This window comes from Centropristis striata, chromosome 9 (genome assembly GCF_030273125.1).
Source record: "Centropristis striata isolate RG_2023a ecotype Rhode Island chromosome 9, C.striata_1.0, whole genome shotgun sequence".
Taxonomy (NCBI): Eukaryota; Metazoa; Chordata; class Actinopteri; order Perciformes; family Serranidae; genus Centropristis; species Centropristis striata.
Genome location: NC_081525.1, coordinates 5181792 through 5197495, shown reverse-complemented (window position 1 = coordinate 5197495; position 15704 = coordinate 5181792). Strand labels below are relative to the sequence as shown.

Below are 15704 nucleotides of genomic sequence, written 5' to 3'. Positions count from 1 at the left end.
GGGACTGATTTTGACTAAAGTTCAATTTGTGTCTTCTGAGGTAAAACGGGTGGATGGATTTTGGACCAGAAACTGACTAGTATCAGCGATTGTACACATCACTCTCTCTACAGTGCAGTAATTTAAAAAACAATATTCTGTAGGCTATATCTGCATAAATGTGATCTAAAATGTGATCAAATACAAGGAGAACATAGTAGTCAGGCGGCTTAGGACCAGATTTAAGAATAAAGGGGACACGTCGGACAAAAGCACCACAATTTTTCCACATGCTCTCTATCACCATAGGTTTACATTTTTGGTAGGAGCCACTTCATCAAGATTGTGGATCGGAGATGGCAGCCATATAAAGTCAATGAGAACCAATATATCTTCCAATCCACTTAAAAGGTCAATCTTGGTGTCAAAATATGCATTTTCTGGGTCAAGGAATCATTTAAAGCTATTGAGAATATCACTAGAGATCTGACATGAGATTAAAGCGTTCCCTTGATTTTTTTTTTTGAGCAGTGTACATTGCAGCTAATCTGCTCTCTACCGTGAACATAGTTTCATTTTCAGCTCAGGATTCCTTGCTGTAGCACTTTAAGACCTACCAGTCTGGGTGAAAATGAACATATTTATTTGATTAAATAATTATCTAGTGATATTCTCAATAGCTTTAAATGATTCCTTGACACAGAAAATGTATATTTTGACACCAAGATTGACCTTCTAATTGGCTTGGAAGATATAGAGTTTCTCATAGACTTTATATGGCTGCCATCTCCGATCCACAATCTTGATGAAGTGGCTCCTACCAAAAATTGAAACCTATGGTGATAGACAGCATGTGGTAAAAATTTGGTGCTTTTGTCCGAAGTGTGGTAGTAGTGGTAGGGGTGTTCCATATCGTATCGTTCACGGTAATATCGGTATATTTTTTATTTATGGTTAAAAAAAATGCATATCATGATATTGGCAACATTCCTACTTCTTGATGTAGTGGTTAAAGCTGTTTTAATCACAAAAAGCTATTTAGTCCCTGTAGCTAAACACATGCAGCTTTCAAAATAAGAGCACAGTGTGTTAACAGAATCCACCACAGAATTTACAAGAAGACTGTCAAAATAAGATGCCTTAAATAAAACATACAAGAACCTTTATTCTCCTTTACAAAATTTCATTAAAATATGCCCCCGGAACCCCTAAATGGTTATTTTTATTATTTGCTCATACTCAAGAGTCAAGAGTAATTTTTTTTGTATTTGGCAACTGTTGAGATTTGCACTTCAAACTACATTTTAGATTTTTATTTATTTATACAGACTAAAAAACAAACATAATTTCAACATCTTCTTAAGTATTTCCTAATATCGTCAAGAATATTGTTATCGCAAAAATAGCCTGAAATATCGTGATATTCCTTTAGGGCCATATCGCCCAGCCCTAATGGTTGGCCTGTGATGTTGGATAATTTACTGAGTAAAAACTTTAATTGGTACATCATTTTGTACAATTTGTTATACAGGGTCCTCATTATCTAGTTTTAGGACTTGAATGAAGATGACATGACATGAGACACTTTCAAATTTGTCTCCCTTTTAATTAAAAATCATACAATCAAACCATTCAAGAATAACCCCCCAGGAAATATTGAGCAGCACGTTCAAATCGACTGAACTTGACACAGTGTAATCACGACCATACAGGCATATTTATATACATTAAGAATAAGGTCTATACAGCAAACACACAATATAATTTATAGTATAGAGCAGGCAAAACGGAGTGCAGAGAAATACATCGGAGCTGGCTTCATGTTTGACAATGTGCGAGATCACATGTGACGCTTGCCGAGAACCTTTGAGAACCGAAGAAACTAACAAGTTATGGTGTAAACAGGTGACGTGTGGAATGTGCAAAATCTTTTCTGTAATCATTTGGATACACGTCTTTTTCTAAGGTTTCTGCATCACCGTAAAATCAAAATCTTACGCATAAATCAATCCTAAAAATAATTTGGTCACAAAGTTTACTGTCCAGCATATTAAGATTTGCGACAGAAGGCTAATAAAATAAAAGAAGAATGGAAGCTACCACACCTCACTAGCTGATCTTCTAATTATTATTCACACTGGAAAGATCACTGGTCAATTATTGCAGAGAGAGAGCACAGCTTGTAAGAACAGCCTGTTAAATTACCTTAGTAAGAGGTTACTTTATCATATTTACACATTTACAGAAATTAAAAATGTCCACGTGTTGCATCATGGTCCAAATCAATACACAAACTAAAATAGTTCACCAAATTAGGGTGCACTTTGATTTCTCACAGTTCTAAGAAGTGTGTGTGCATTTAGCCAGTGCCAGCTGTTGTGCAACTTAAATAATTCTTACTGACAGAGCTGTCGTATCCTCCTCACCAACACAGCACATACTTTTCTTTAAATTCATTTCGTCCCAGCGCTTTGGGGAGTAATTCTGCTCAACAGCTATATTTTAAGATCTGACAATAAGGTGAGAATTCATGACTTGTATATATCGGCTAATATTCTGCTTTCATGTTTTAATACAAATCAGAAAAATGATTGCTTAACCCTTTATCAGGCAAAGAACTATATTTGGTAGTTAGAGTCAGGTAATATTTCGAGAAAAAAGTTGCAAATTTACTAGATTAAAGTGGCAAACCTACAAGAAAAAAGTCGCAGATTTAAGAGATTTTAAGTGGCAAATCTGTGCGAAAAAAGTTGCAGATTTACGAGAAAAAAGTGGGGAAAAAACAACTTTTTCTCCCAGATTCACCACTTTAAATCTCATGAATCTGCGCATTTTTTTCTCGTAGATTTGCCACTTTAATCTCGTTAACTTTTTTCTCAAAATATTATTTTCGTATGTTTTTTTAAAACATTCTGGCTGTATGTAATATCCTCCAATATTCTCTAGGGTTGAAATTTGGAATTTGCCCTATTAAGGGTTAAAGTGGTGAAAAAAGTTTTTTTTTCTCCACTTTTTTCTCGTAAATCTGCGACTTTTTTTCGCACAGGTTTGCCACTTTAAATCTCTGAAATCTGTGACTTTTTTTCTTGTAGATTTGTCACTTTAATCTAGTAAATTTGCAACCATTTTCTCGAAATATTACCTGAAGTTACCAAATATAGTTCTTTGCCTGATAAAGGGTTAATTGACACATCATCTGCCCCCAAAAGTCTTATTTGCTCCATGGATTTGGTACAAAACATGTCAGGGCATTAATCAGTTGCACATGCTGTGCCCCCAAATTTTGGGTCACAAATGGTTCAACAGCCTCTGTGACGCTCATTGGTGTTACAACATGTTGATTGATCGCACTTTTTAAAGTTAAATATTGATTCAATCTGCAGTCAGTGGGTTTATGTGCAGATTTGGAACATGCTGCTACTAAGAAATAGCATGCAAATCCAAACACCTGCTCAAGACCAGGCAAAGTCAGTAGGTCAATGTAAGGACAGTCACTTCATCATCAAATATTAACTGTCTGAAGATCTGCAAAGGTTTAACAACAGGCCGTTTATCCCTTTACAGATTATTGCATTTGTGAATCTTTAACTGAGACGTAGAAGAAATGTAAAACCGACAAAAGATTAAAGTCGTGTTAAATCTACCCACACTGCCATTAGATATTCTTCAGAATTAGTGAATGAGAAGCTTGGCAGGAATTTCCTTTGCATTCACATACATTTTAAGAAAACTGAGATATGACAGTACGTCACGTTTAAATGCCGTGTTACCCTGCATGTACACACCGTTTCATTCACTCAAAGTGTGTCGTAGGTTACAAAACTTAACCTTCAAACTGCGATCACTGAGCGATGAAAACTGGCAGCACACCAGGTAATTACACAACAAATGAAACAGTGAAGACATCCTCACTCAGCAAAACTCGATGCTAATATAAAACTACATGCTGACACAAAGCTGATGTGTGTGGCTATACCTTCTGGCACAGTCACTTTTAAAAATGTCTAACTTAATGAATAATCTTAGTCTAAGCCAGTCTAAGACCGGAATTATTACAGTGCTTGCAAAGACGGTGTCTTTTCACAGTGCAGAACTATAGCAAGCTTTCATCTCAGGGGAAAACCATCACCGGAATGGATCCATAAGTTATTATTTTAAAGTGCCCCTTCATCCACTCCAACAAAAGTTTTTTAAATCACTTACATATCACCTGACAGGAAGAACCATTTTTAAATCAGGTGCATTCTGTCAAATCTGCTTGGACTTACAGTACAGGCCAAAAGTTTGGACACACCTTCTCATTCAATGCGTTTTTCTTTATTTTCATGACTATTTGCATTGTAGATTCTCACTGAAGGCTTCCAAACTATGAATGAACACATATGGAATTATGTACTTAACAAAAAAAGTGTGAAATAACTGAAAACATGTCTTGTATTTTAGATTCCTCAAAGTAATCACCCTTTGCTTACTAGAATATAAGACATGTTTTCAGTTATTTCACACTTTTTTGTTAAGTACATAATTCCACATGTGTTCATTAATAGTTTTGATGAATCTACAATGTCAATAGTCATGAAAATAAAGGAAAAACATTGAATGAGAAGGTGTGTCCAAACTTTTGGCCTGTACTGTAGATTTAAAGACTGGGTCATGACCACATTAACTAATATCATCCTCAGTCAGCGCCAGTGACTGAATTACATAAATTTCAGGTATGTACACACACTTCCCAACCCGGAGCTGAAGGCTCAGCCACACTTTATACCACGCTTAAAGCTGAGGTAGGCAGATTTGTTTTGCGGCATTGCGGGGGGAAAAAAATCACAAAAACCGTGAGTTTCTGGTAAACTGGAGTTCTGCACCTTCTCTCTTGGTTGTTTTCGGGCTTTAGAGAATGTAGCCTGTGACAGGAGACTTTGGCCAATCACACATCAGAGAGAGCATTCCTATTGGCTGTTCTACAAATACACGTGTGCCTCATTTGAGATCTTGAAAGCCTGGTTCCGTGGCAGGAAATCTTGCGGAAAAAGTTGTTATTTCAGTATTAGCAAGAGCTGCCTACACTGCAGTGCAAGCCAAAGAAAGGAAGATGGACCCCTCAGGCAGGGAGTCAGATAATAAACGCAATAAAAACATGAGTCAATATCAGCAAAGTGTTTCCGAGCGTGTTTTAAACGTGTTAAGTGTTTCCGAGTTAGGGTTGTCAAAAGTATTGATACTCAAAAAAGTATCGATACTAAAACGTTGTATCCGGATACGATACTCATTTTCAAAATGATCGATAATAAGTTTACATAAATGTCGGTGACTGAAAAGTGTTATTTTCTCTCTTGAAGTCCCAGAATGAAGCAGAGAAAAGTCGACCTGCAACCAAACAGCAACACACACAGCCGAAAATAATGTTCTAATTGTTGTTGTATTTATTTATTTTCTGCACTACCTCAGACCTGAAGCTTGTTATCATAGTTGCAGTTTCTTTTTGCACAACTGTTTTTTATTATAAATATTTAACCTGTGGTTCTGTTAATTTTTACATGTTGCATTTTTCTTGTTGTTAAAAATATTTCTGTTAAATTAGTTTTGTTTGTTTTTATCCTTGTGGTATCGAAAATGGTATCGAGTATCGAATATTTTCCTGAGTATCAGTATCGAGTTGAACATTTTAGTATCGTGACGACCCTATTCCGAGATGGAGAGAATATGCTGCTAACAGTTTAGTCTTCTGCTAATTGTAGCCAATTTAAGTTAATGTTTATGTAGCTAGCTTGAGCCTCGAATCACAGTTTGTCATCGCAAAACTCTGCAAAGCAAACAGGAAAGTAATTGTCACAGAATTTCTGTAATATATAACGTTGTCAGGATAATTTCTGAAATGATTAACTAGTACAGGTTACTGTTTGAAGAGCAAGCATATGCCTGTGCTCATTTGGTGGGCGGGGCTTAGGACAGAGAGAGGAGAGCTGTATTGTCAAATTCTAGCGTTGTTTGTTCCTGCCCCAGCTTTAATAAGGTGGACCGCTAAGTGAATGAAAGACCTCTCCATGTAGTGTAAATTCAGTAAAAACGACACATCTGTGATTTGTTTAACATCAAAGATGACAACAATTAGGGTAACCCTTTATAATAAGGTCCTTAATAACCATTAATTACCAAGTAATAAGGCATTGTTCTCGCTTTAGATCCGGTAGTTGCAAAAAGCATAGTTAACTTATAGTTAACTTATAATAGATGAGCAATAAAGTCTATTTTAATATCAATAAGCAAACAAAATAAGATTAATAAAGGCATGGTAAAGACATAATGGGTGGGTCATGGGTGTTTGTAATGTCATTATTAACACTTATATAAGCTTATAAACACACAATAATGTTAATAAGCATCTTGTACAAAGGAAAGCTGAAGGAATTTGTACAATTGTGGGAACCATATCTGAACATTATAGCATCTGGAAAATAGGGTCATAAAATTTAAATTATCTTTATTATTATTATGTGTATATGTTTACATGTATGTATAAGTATGTATATGGTTGTGTTTATAAGAATATACGTATGTACATGTTGTTTAGATATGCATACGTGTACAATGCATACATGTGTGTGTATGTGTGCTTGTATGTATACATAGGCCTATATAATTTCGTGCAAATCTACCTGGTGTGAATGGGTGTGTGTATGAAGGTTTGGGTTCTGCTCTGCATTCTTTATGTTTGTTATCATTTACTTTTGTTTGTTTGAATTGTATTGTAAAACTTGAAAACTAATAAAAATATTGTTAAAAAAAAAAAAATAAGCATCTTGTCAGGACTTACAAGGGCCTTATTACTTGTTAATTAATGGTTATTACAAGGACCTTAATATAAAGCGTTACCACAATTGGTTATTATTTTTCTTCAGCTCAGCAGGTAATGTTTAGTGTGTGGACTAATCCTTCATTCCTTTACAAAGACCATGTAAAGATATAGTAAGTACCCCCCTACTATCTAGTGCTCGAGTCCATTTAGTATGTCGCTTTGCTTCCTGTAATGGACGAATGTATTGTACAGCAAGTCAGTCTTCAGCCTCATTACACCATTTCATCTATTGCACTATACCTTGATTTTTTGCTTTTATTCTTCCTGTAAGTCGCTTTGGATAAATGAATAAATGTAAATGTAAATGTGACAATGAGAGAAGAGGGTCCCTGCACACCTCTTCTCCTCACTTTGTGTTGGAAAATGATCCTTAAACCCACAAAGGTGGATGTTTTTTGTGTGAATCAGACCAGTAGGGGGAGTGAGGTGGCTTCCTAAGGTAATCTGTTTCTCCTCGTCTATTCTCATTAAAAATCCTGTACTATATTTACACGCAGGCTAGTCATTGCAACCTTAAAGCGAGACATGAAAGAGGGCTTTTGTGGTGTCGGATAACAGCAGAACAAAGCCGTGTTTGATGGAGCTCTCTTCTCTAGCCAAAAGACAATTTTGTCTTCTAGATCAGTCTAAAAGACAAAAGGTGTGCAGGTGCTCTGACAATTAAGATTCAAATCACCCCGTCTCCTCCTCCTTCAATCGTTAATATTAAGCTAACTGTCCCAGCAGCCCTTGCAGGGTTTGAGGTGAGAGCCACAGCATCTCCACCAGGTTATACTGGCAGTAGCCCATCCAGAAGCCAAACATCACGTCCGTCACGTTGTGCCGGCCCAGCAGCACCCGGCTCAGCCCCACCAGGCTGGCCCACAGCAGGACCAGGACCCTCAGCGGGGCGGCCAGCACCAGGTGAGCCAGCAGGAAGCGCCCACACATGGCGGCGCGGGTGGCGTGGCCTGAAGGGAAGGAGTAGCGGTCCACGGAAAAGGTGGCAAACATGTCCATTCGGTTATGTGCCGGCCGACGCCGACGCACCACCGCCTTCACGATGGTGACCAGGACCAGGTCCAGCAGCAGGCCTGCAGGGGAGGGAGGGCAAGATGTGTTAGAGCAGCTATTCTCAACCTCGGGGTCGCCAGATGATTTCTGGGGGTCGCCAAATCATTTCGGAAGTCATCTCTGTCTCCACTGTGTTAAAGTGTTCATGTGTTTTAGTCTTTTTGGTCATTTAATGTCTTTTTTTTGGTCATTTTGTTTCTTTTTTGGGCCATTTTGTGTCATTTTTTGGTCATTATGTCTCTTTTTTGGTCATTTTGTGTCTTTGTTGGTAATTTTGTGTCTTTTTTGGTCATTTTGTTTCTTTTATTGGTCCTTTTGTGTGTTTTTTTTTATTTTTTTATTTTGTGTCTTTTTTGATCATTTTGTGGTCAATTTGTGTCTTTTTTGTCATTTTCCCCCCTTTGATGGTCATTTAATGTCTTTTTTTGTGTTTTTTGAGTCATTTTGTGTCTTTGTTGGTTATTTTGTGTCTTTTTATGGTCATCTTGTGTCTTTTTTAGATCATTTTGTGGTCAATTTGTGTCTTTTTTGGTCATTTTGTTTCCTTGTTTTGGTAATTTTGTGTCTTTTTTTGGTCATTTTGTTTCTTTTATTGGTCCTTTTGTGTGTTTTTTTAAATCATTTTGTGTCTTTTTTGGTCATTTTGGGTCTTTTTTAGATCATTTTGTGTCAATCAGCCTTTACCTGAGAAGGGAAATCATTGTCGGATCCATAGCCAATGGGTTCTGAGATTTCAACAGTCACCTAATTGCTAAGTTCCTGTGGTGAAAGGTAAAAGGCAGATTATATCTGCAGCTTATCTTTAAAAATGCTGCCCTTCTCTTGGGTAGAGTTGAAGTATATTAAAAAAGGTTTTATTAGCAGTTGCTTTATGATCTCTGTGGCTGCAGTGCTGAAAAATGAATGCAACAGTCAGGTGGCATTGAGCCCATTGCTGCTGGGAGTTCAATGAAAGGATTACAGCTAGAATATGTCAGTCCACTTCTCTTCACTACTACTCAATGCTCAAATAATTGCTGTTGTGAAAACAATGTGTTTTATATCTAGAATTGGCAGCTGACATGTACCAGTAGCCTGTGGTTTCCTTTATAGGTTGACTTGTTTCAGAACAGTATTTTCATTTTTCCATTAAGAAATTTCAATATTTTATTAAATTGTGTAATTATGCATGTTAACTAGGTTAGTATTAAGGAAGTCCCACCTCATTCATTCATTATGAATAGTGATGATAGTAATAGCCATTTTAAAGTGTTTGAAGAAAGGAAGTTACTGGTCTTTTTGGTAATTTTGTGTCTTTTTTTGGTAATTTTGTGTCTTTTCTGGTAATTTTGTGTCATTTTTGGTCATTTAGTTTCTTTTTCTGGTCATTTAATGTCTTTTTTTGGTAATTTTGTGTCTTTTATTGGTCATTTTGTGTCTTTTTTTTTAGGTCAATTTGTGTCTTTTTTGGTAATTTTGTCTTTTTTTGGGTACTTTTGTGTCTTTTAGGTAATTTTGTGTCTTTTTTTGGTCATTTTCTGTCTTTTTTAAAATCATTTTGTGGTCAATTTGTGTCTTTTTTTGTTCATTTTGTTTCCTTTTTTGGTCATTTTGTGTCTTTTTTGGTCATTTTGTTTCTTTTTTGTATGATCTGAACTGAAAAAACAGTAACTTCCTCTCTTCAGACACTTTAAAATGGCTATTACTATCATCACTATTTATAATGAATGAATGAGGTGGGACTTCCTTAATACTAACCTAGTATACATGCATATGTACACAATTTAATAAAATATTATATAAAATACCTCTTAAAAGCAGCTTTTTGCTGCTGAAGAGAGGCCTATTTCAGTGCAGATACAGACTGTCTGCAGAGGCTCACTGTAGCTCACTGATATCAGGCATTCAGAGGGTTAACTGATGAATATTAAATGACCACTGGAATAGTATTGGTGGAAAATAAAGTTCTTGAGATCCCACCAGAAAAGCTCAATTCTACATGGTAAATCATTCAGTTCATCTTAAAATGCAGCTTTGGTTGTTTACCAGTAGCCATAAAAAAAAGCAACTGAGGTGAAACGAAAGGTTGCTCACACAATATAATGGTTTAATAACATGGGGAACAAATTCATTTGGCAATATTTCAGTTCCTGACATCACATTAAAAAAAAGACAATACCAGTACTTTAACGGGGAGAAAGAAACCAAGAATAGGTCAATCACTGGGGCCCCCCTTCCCAAAGCACTGTAAGACTTATTTTAAATTTTATTCTCAGATTCACTCTTATTTAACGCGTCAATCTTTAGATCTTCATCCTCCAAGATTTCTGACATGCAGAGGTCAATTTATTGTTCAATTTAGGGACTAAATTATGGAAAACCTTTTCCCATCTGGCAAAGACTCCATCTCTGTAAAATGTTTCATAAGATGTCTAAAAGCCCATTTAACTGCTGTTTTAAAATTCTAATTCACACACAAATACACTTTTGTAACATGTTCATTTTTGTTTTTAATTGTTTCTGTTATTGTCATTATAACTTGTTGATGTTATACATGTTTTTTTCTATTTCTTTCAGTTTATTACATTCTAATAACTATGAAATTTTAGGTGGAGGCTTTAAATAAGCCCATCTGGGTTTTCTGCCTCTCCCTGCACTTTACATTATATGTTATCTTTGTCATTTTATGTCATTCTAACTGTGCAAATTAAAATAAACCTAAACCTAAAACTCATTTTCAGTGATTCTGTTATGACGGCAAATAAAGGGCACTGGGCCCTGGCCTTAATCAAAAGATACTTACCATCATAACAACTTTTTTGGGAGAAATGCTGCGTTGCATTAAATCAAACAATGCTCGCAAGATTGGCTGCAAGCAAAACCATGTCATTTTTTATGGATATAGGTTCAAAAGGGGTCCAGTGCAGGAATTATTTCACTGGAGAAGTTTCAATACTACTTCTCCCTGGGCTTGCCATAGGAAAAGTGCCATTGTTGGCCTGTGTTACTGAGCCAAACAACCAGACCTCAGACAACAAAGGAGGGAGACTCACAAATCCTGGTCTTGTAGCAGAAGGCGAATCTTGATGCACAAAGTGGATTCACTTGTGCACTTATTGATTTCAGTGGATAAATGAGCCAACTGGCATGGAGCATGCGTTTTAATTCCTTATAGATTTTTGGCTGGCTGACTGTTAACTGATGCAATCCAAGTAGAAGATGCATTAACATATTAAATTGAATCTACAGTCCAAAAGCGTGCCTTTTCTACGTCTCTGATGAATTGCAGATCAGTGGGAGCTTTAATTCAAGTCCATCAAACAAACAAACAAATCAACCGTCTCTGTTGTTGTTCCTGTTTACCCCCCCATGCTTCACTGAGTCAGACCTTCTTAATAAGACATGACAGCGGTAAACATTTGGTGAGTAAAGCAGTGTGCTGCAGAGGAGACATGTTTGTTAAACACAGCAATCGACTGACCCGCCGGCAGGTGACCTCATGAAACTTTACAACCACAAACTAGAGCAGTAGTTCAACCTTTTTGGGTCGCGAACCCCAATTTAACATGCATGTTCACTCATGTTCATGTTCCCCCGCTCACTGAACACAATCTCACACGCACAGTTCAGATCACCCAAAAAAAGAAACAAAATGACCACAAAAAGACACAAAATGACAAAAAAAAAGACACAAAATGACAAAAAAAAAAGACACAAAATGACAAAAAAAAAGACACAAAATGACCCAAAAAGACACAATATGACCAAAATCAGACACAAATGACCCAAAAAGACACAAAATTAGCAAAAAAAGACACAGAATGACCCCCAAAAAGACACAAAATGACCCAAAAAAGAAATAAAATGACCAAAAAAGACACAAAATAACCCAAAAAAGAAATAAAATGACCAAAAAAAAGACACAAAATGACTAAAAAAAAGACACAAAATGACCAAAAAAGGAAACAAAATGACCCAAAAAGACACAAAATGACCCAAAAGACACAAAATGACCCAAAAAGACACAATATGACCAAAATAAGACACAAAATGACCCAAAAAGACACAGAATGACCCCCAAAAAGACACAAAATGACCCAAAAAAGAAATGAAATGACCAAAAAAGACACAAAATAACCCAAAAAAGAAATAAAATGACCAAAAAAAAGACACAAAATGACAAAAAAAAAGATACAAAATGACCAAAAAAGGAAACAAAATGACCAAAAAAAGACACAAAATGACCAAAAAGACTAAAACACCTTAACACATGAACACTTTGACACAGTGGAGACAGAGCTGACTTCCAGAATGATTTGGCGACCCCCAGAAATCATCTCGCGACCCCAATTGGGGTCGGGACCCCAAGGTTGAGAATAGCTGAACTAGAGCATTCAGAGGACGGTTTTTCAGAAGTTTAGAGAACAGTGTGTCAGCATCTAAAATGAATCGTCAGGTTCCAGATAATGTACGTATTTCTATGTGGCATTTATTGTCCTCCCCTTAAAAATCCCCTGTCCACAACTCCCAGTTCTTAATAAGGCAAATTGTGATGGACTTGCAATGCAGCTCACAATGGTCTGCACCCTGCTTTTCTTAAGATCTTGAAACCGACCTCTTCTCTACATATTATTCCCTCCTGTGGTTTGACTCTGGATTGTTATTTGGAGCAGGCTGCAAACAGAAGTGGATTGGATGGAGGCCAGAATGGACAACAGATGCTAAATACACGAGTAAGATCCTGAAGGAAAACTAAAATGGGTCAGAAAATTAACAGAAATAGTCATGGGAAGTGGGATCACCTGTGAGTTCTGACAGGAGAGAAGCGCATGGGAAGGAGGAGGAAGAGGAGGAGGAGGAGGAGGAGGAGCTTGGGGGTGTGAGTGACACAAAAACTAACTGCAGCTCAGCCAAGATCGGATGCATCGAAAGCAGCTATTCTCAACCTTGGGGTCCCGACCCCTATTGGGCTCGCGAGATTATTTCTGGGGGTCGACAAATCATTCTGGAAGTCAGCTCTGTCTCCACTGTGTTAAAGGGTTCATGTGTTTTAGTCTTTTTGGGTCATTTAATGTCTTTTTTTGTTCATTTTGTGGGTTTTTTTTTTGTCATTTTGCGTCTTTTTTTTGGTAATTTTGTGTCTTTTTTGGTAATTTTCTGGTCAATTTGTATTTTTTGGTCATTTTGTTTCCTTTTTTTGGTAATTTTGTGTCTTTTTTTGGTAATTTTGTGTCTTTTTTTGGTCATTTCGTGTCTTTTCTGGCCATTTCGTGTCTTTTTTGGTCATTTCCTGTCTTTTTTTAATCATTTTGTGGTCAATTTATGTCTTTTTTTTGGTCATTTAGTTTCTTTTTCTGGTCATTTTGTGTCTTTTTTTGGGTAATTTTGTGTCTTTTATTGGTAATTTTTTGTCTTTTTTTAGGTCAATTTGTGTCTGTTTTTTGGTAATTTTGTGTCTTTTTGGTAATTTTGTGTCTTTTGGTCATTTAGTTTATTTTTCTGGTCATTTCGTGTCTTTTTTTGGGTCATTTTGTGTCTTTTATTGGTAATTTTTTGTCTTTTTTTTAGGTCAATTTGTGTCTTTTTTTGGTAATTTTTTGTCTTTTTTTAGGTCAATTTGTGTCTTTTTTTGGTAATTTAGTGTCTTTTGGTAATTTTGTGTCTTTTTTTTGGTCATTTTGTGTCTTTTCTGGGTGATCTGAACTACTGATCTAAAGAACCTGTTGGTCTAGGTCTAAGAGTGGACTAATCCACTCCTGGAGCAACAACACATGGAGGAACAGAAATAGCATAAAGGAGATTTACCCATGAGAAGGTTCAACATGACTTCTTGTCCTGCAGCGCTGTCACTCTTGTAGAGACAGTAGGCGGTCCCAGCCAGCCAGGGGATGCCATGTCCCGAGATCTCTATCAGCTTCATTAAGGGGCGCACACTGCCCCAGGACGAGTCCTCGCAGGCGCACACCCCCAGCCGCTTGGACATCCACAGGTCGATGGCGAGAAGCGAGCTGAGCGCTACCCGGACGAAGGAGGGGTTGAGCCGGATACCGTCCTCCTCCGGCAGCCCCGCCGAGCCCGTGGAGGAGCTGGAGCCCCGGCGCCGAGTGGGGCTCTCCGAGGCTCGGAGGCGGGCGGTGGTGGGGTCGGAGCCCTGCCGCTGGAGGAGGTGCGGCGGGGAGGACCGGTTCAGCGGCTTCGTCAGAGACATGAACTCGTAGCGGCCGTTGGAGCTGCCGAGCACCGGGCTGCCGCCGCTGCGACCGGGGTTCTTGGCTTTAGGAGAAGGCATTGTAGTCCGGTGATTCACCCACGAGACAGCTGCGCGTGTTGGAGTTGACCCGCAGTGGAAGATTGTCTGCAGTGCCGTGCTGGTTGTCGCTCCTTTATCTTTACTTCATCTGTTGTACGTTTCACAATTCATATCACGTCCTGAAACACCAAGCTGTGTCGCCATTTTTGTTTTTTTTTCTAATCGCAAAGCTTTCTGGGAAATTGTGTTTTCTAGACCGGGCATTTCCGACCGACACTCCCTCCTCTGGGTAACCAGAGGCAAATTAATCATTTTGTGGTCTATTTGTGTCTTTTTTTGGTCATTTAGTTTCTTTTTCTGGTCATTTTATGTCTTTTTTTTTGGTCATTTTGTGTCTTTTTTTGGTCATTTTTTGGTCATTATTATTATTATTATTATTATTATTATTATTATACGGAAGAGGACGAGAGCCACACATGAAAAACATATTTGAGTTCTGACTTTATTCTCAGAACTCACATATTTTTTTCGTGTGTGGCTCTCATCCTCTTCCGTATAATAATAATAATAGCAATAACAATAATACGTTTTACCTGTGTTTCATTTTTCAATGGAACGATTTTATCTTACCAATATTTTCATTTTCATGGCAAAAAATATTTGAGCTCCATAATTCACCTCAATTATGGAAATAAAATAATAAAAAAAAGAAGGAGTTGTTTTCTTATTGACATTTTTCTCGTAATGCTTAGATTGTACATTGGTGGAACTATCAAGCAGATCGAGGTTGATATAATAATTTCCGTCTACTTTTTAAACGATATTGGCCCAGTAGTTAATTGTAGGTGTTAAAAATAATATAATAATAATAATAATAAAATCAATATCTATCAATTTATTATTAATAAATTGATATAGATATTGATTTAGATATATACTAGTATATATATATATAGTGTTATATCATATATTATTAGAATGGAACTGTTGAGATTTTTTTTTTAAAATTGCATTACATTTACACCACACAAAGTCCCATCTATTCCCTTCAAACACATCATTGTTTATATTTCTACTTTTTCTCTTTAATTCTGTAAAAACAAAAATCCTTTCACGACATCCTTTAATTTATAAAACACTGGGGAAGAAATAAAAAAATAATAATTCTGTCAATTGAATCGTTTTGTTTTTTAAATATATTTTTTGCGTGTATTTATTTTAATTGTATTTTTTACATATATTTATAATATTCCTAATTCGTTTATAATGCATGTAATACCATTACTGTTTTTTTTTTTTTTTTTTTTTTTTAATATTTTTTATTGCATTTTCCAACATAGACAAAAACAACAAACAACACACTGTGGCCACAGAAAACAAATATCCAATTACTTATTACGTAATACAGACAATACAATGAAAATGCTCTGTTCCATTACGATTGACAGTGATGTAGCAAATACACATCTAAAAAGAAGTAATTTGTATACATGCATATTTTATTTTGTGCGGGCAGTACATTTTACATTTTATTTTATTTATTTTTATCCCATTTTTAATTTTTTTTTTATCTTATTGCATTTTACT

At 36.6% G+C, this 15704-nt stretch overlaps 1 protein-coding gene across 1 annotated transcript; it reads right to left on the bottom strand.

Moving 5' to 3' along the window:
* Positions 1-4471: 4471 nt before the first annotated feature.
* On the bottom strand, positions 4472-14398 carry plpp6 (phospholipid phosphatase 6). Its single transcript, XM_059340530.1, has 2 exons — positions 13673-14398; positions 4472-7908 (listed from the first exon to the last, which is right to left on the bottom strand). Exons 1-2 carry the CDS (start codon positions 14154-14156, stop codon positions 7541-7543), a joined length of 852 nt encoding a protein of 283 aa, XP_059196513.1. The 5' UTR covers positions 14157-14398; the 3' UTR covers positions 4472-7540.
* Positions 14399-15704: the final 1306 nt, after the last annotated feature.